This window comes from Penaeus monodon, chromosome 29 (genome assembly GCF_015228065.2).
Source record: "Penaeus monodon isolate SGIC_2016 chromosome 29, NSTDA_Pmon_1, whole genome shotgun sequence".
Classification (NCBI taxonomy): domain Eukaryota; kingdom Metazoa; phylum Arthropoda; class Malacostraca; order Decapoda; family Penaeidae; genus Penaeus; species Penaeus monodon.
The window spans coordinates 24,739,883-24,740,834 of NC_051414.1; the positions used below are offsets into that span (position 1 = coordinate 24,739,883).

Consider the following 952-nt stretch of genomic DNA (forward strand, 5'->3'; position numbering starts at 1 on the left):
ACTTCTTTATTAAAGTGACAGTGACATAATACACTTAAAAGAGTTTGATGGTTTAAAGGGAAAAACTTCACAATTTACTGCAAAAAAGGCAAACTGTCCCATTTTTCACATTTGCCAATGAAAAATATCTCACGCACGGGTAGCAAGTCTTGGAAAGATTCATTCAATTAAAAGACTGTGTTCCAAATAAATGCCAAATGCTCTAGACTTTGCTTTTGGAACAATAAAAGATTAACTCGGGAAGAGCAGCATTCCTTTAAATTTGTTTGTTAGTTAGGCAAAAACAAGCTGTCATCACTCAAACTTATATGTACTCACGATTCTCAGCACTGTGTACCAGCAAACCTTATTCAAGCTGTAAGTAAAATATAAAGGTTTGAATAACATCTGGTAACATCTGATAAACATAAAAAAATAAACATAATTACTGCATTAGAAATCATGATACAAGCTTTTTAATTATTTTCAGAGTATTACTTATGAAACTTGCACATCCTCATTCTTTATTTGATCCAGGTGAATTGTTGTAAATCTTGGTTTGTCTGGCAATACATGCCCAAAGGTTAATATTAGCATTCACTAAGTACACATATTGTATATAGATACTTAAAATTTTAACAAGTGGTTTAATATAAATGTTTTTTTTTCTTCTTCTTAAAAAGAGAGAGAAAAAATACCATAGTCCCATAATACAATGCTTGAGCACAAAGTGATGCAAATGTAGAAGCAGCTCCACTCAACACAATGCTAAGACTGTTTACTGACTTTTACTTCCTGTACACCATGATAACACTTACATGGATTATAATTTGGTATAAGATTGTTTATCTGTGTGGCTCATCTGAGTATCTAAAAACTACTAGACATTTCAAATATTCATTTCATGGATATCTATCAAAAGGTATCTGAAAGGTCAAATTTGAAAAACAGCAGTGTAAGATTTGTGGTAATA

The 952-nt window shown here is 31.3% G+C and overlaps 1 protein-coding gene across 1 annotated transcript in view; it reads right to left on the reverse strand.

The window, feature by feature from the left end:
- LOC119591781 overlaps positions 1–952 on the reverse strand; it is a 32,050-nt gene that overhangs the window by 25,736 nt on the left and 5,362 nt on the right. The window contains exon 6 of the mRNA XM_037940525.1: positions 319–355. Within this exon, the coding sequence (XP_037796453.1) occupies positions 319–355 (37 nt within the window). The remainder of the gene's footprint in view (positions 1–318; positions 356–952) is intronic.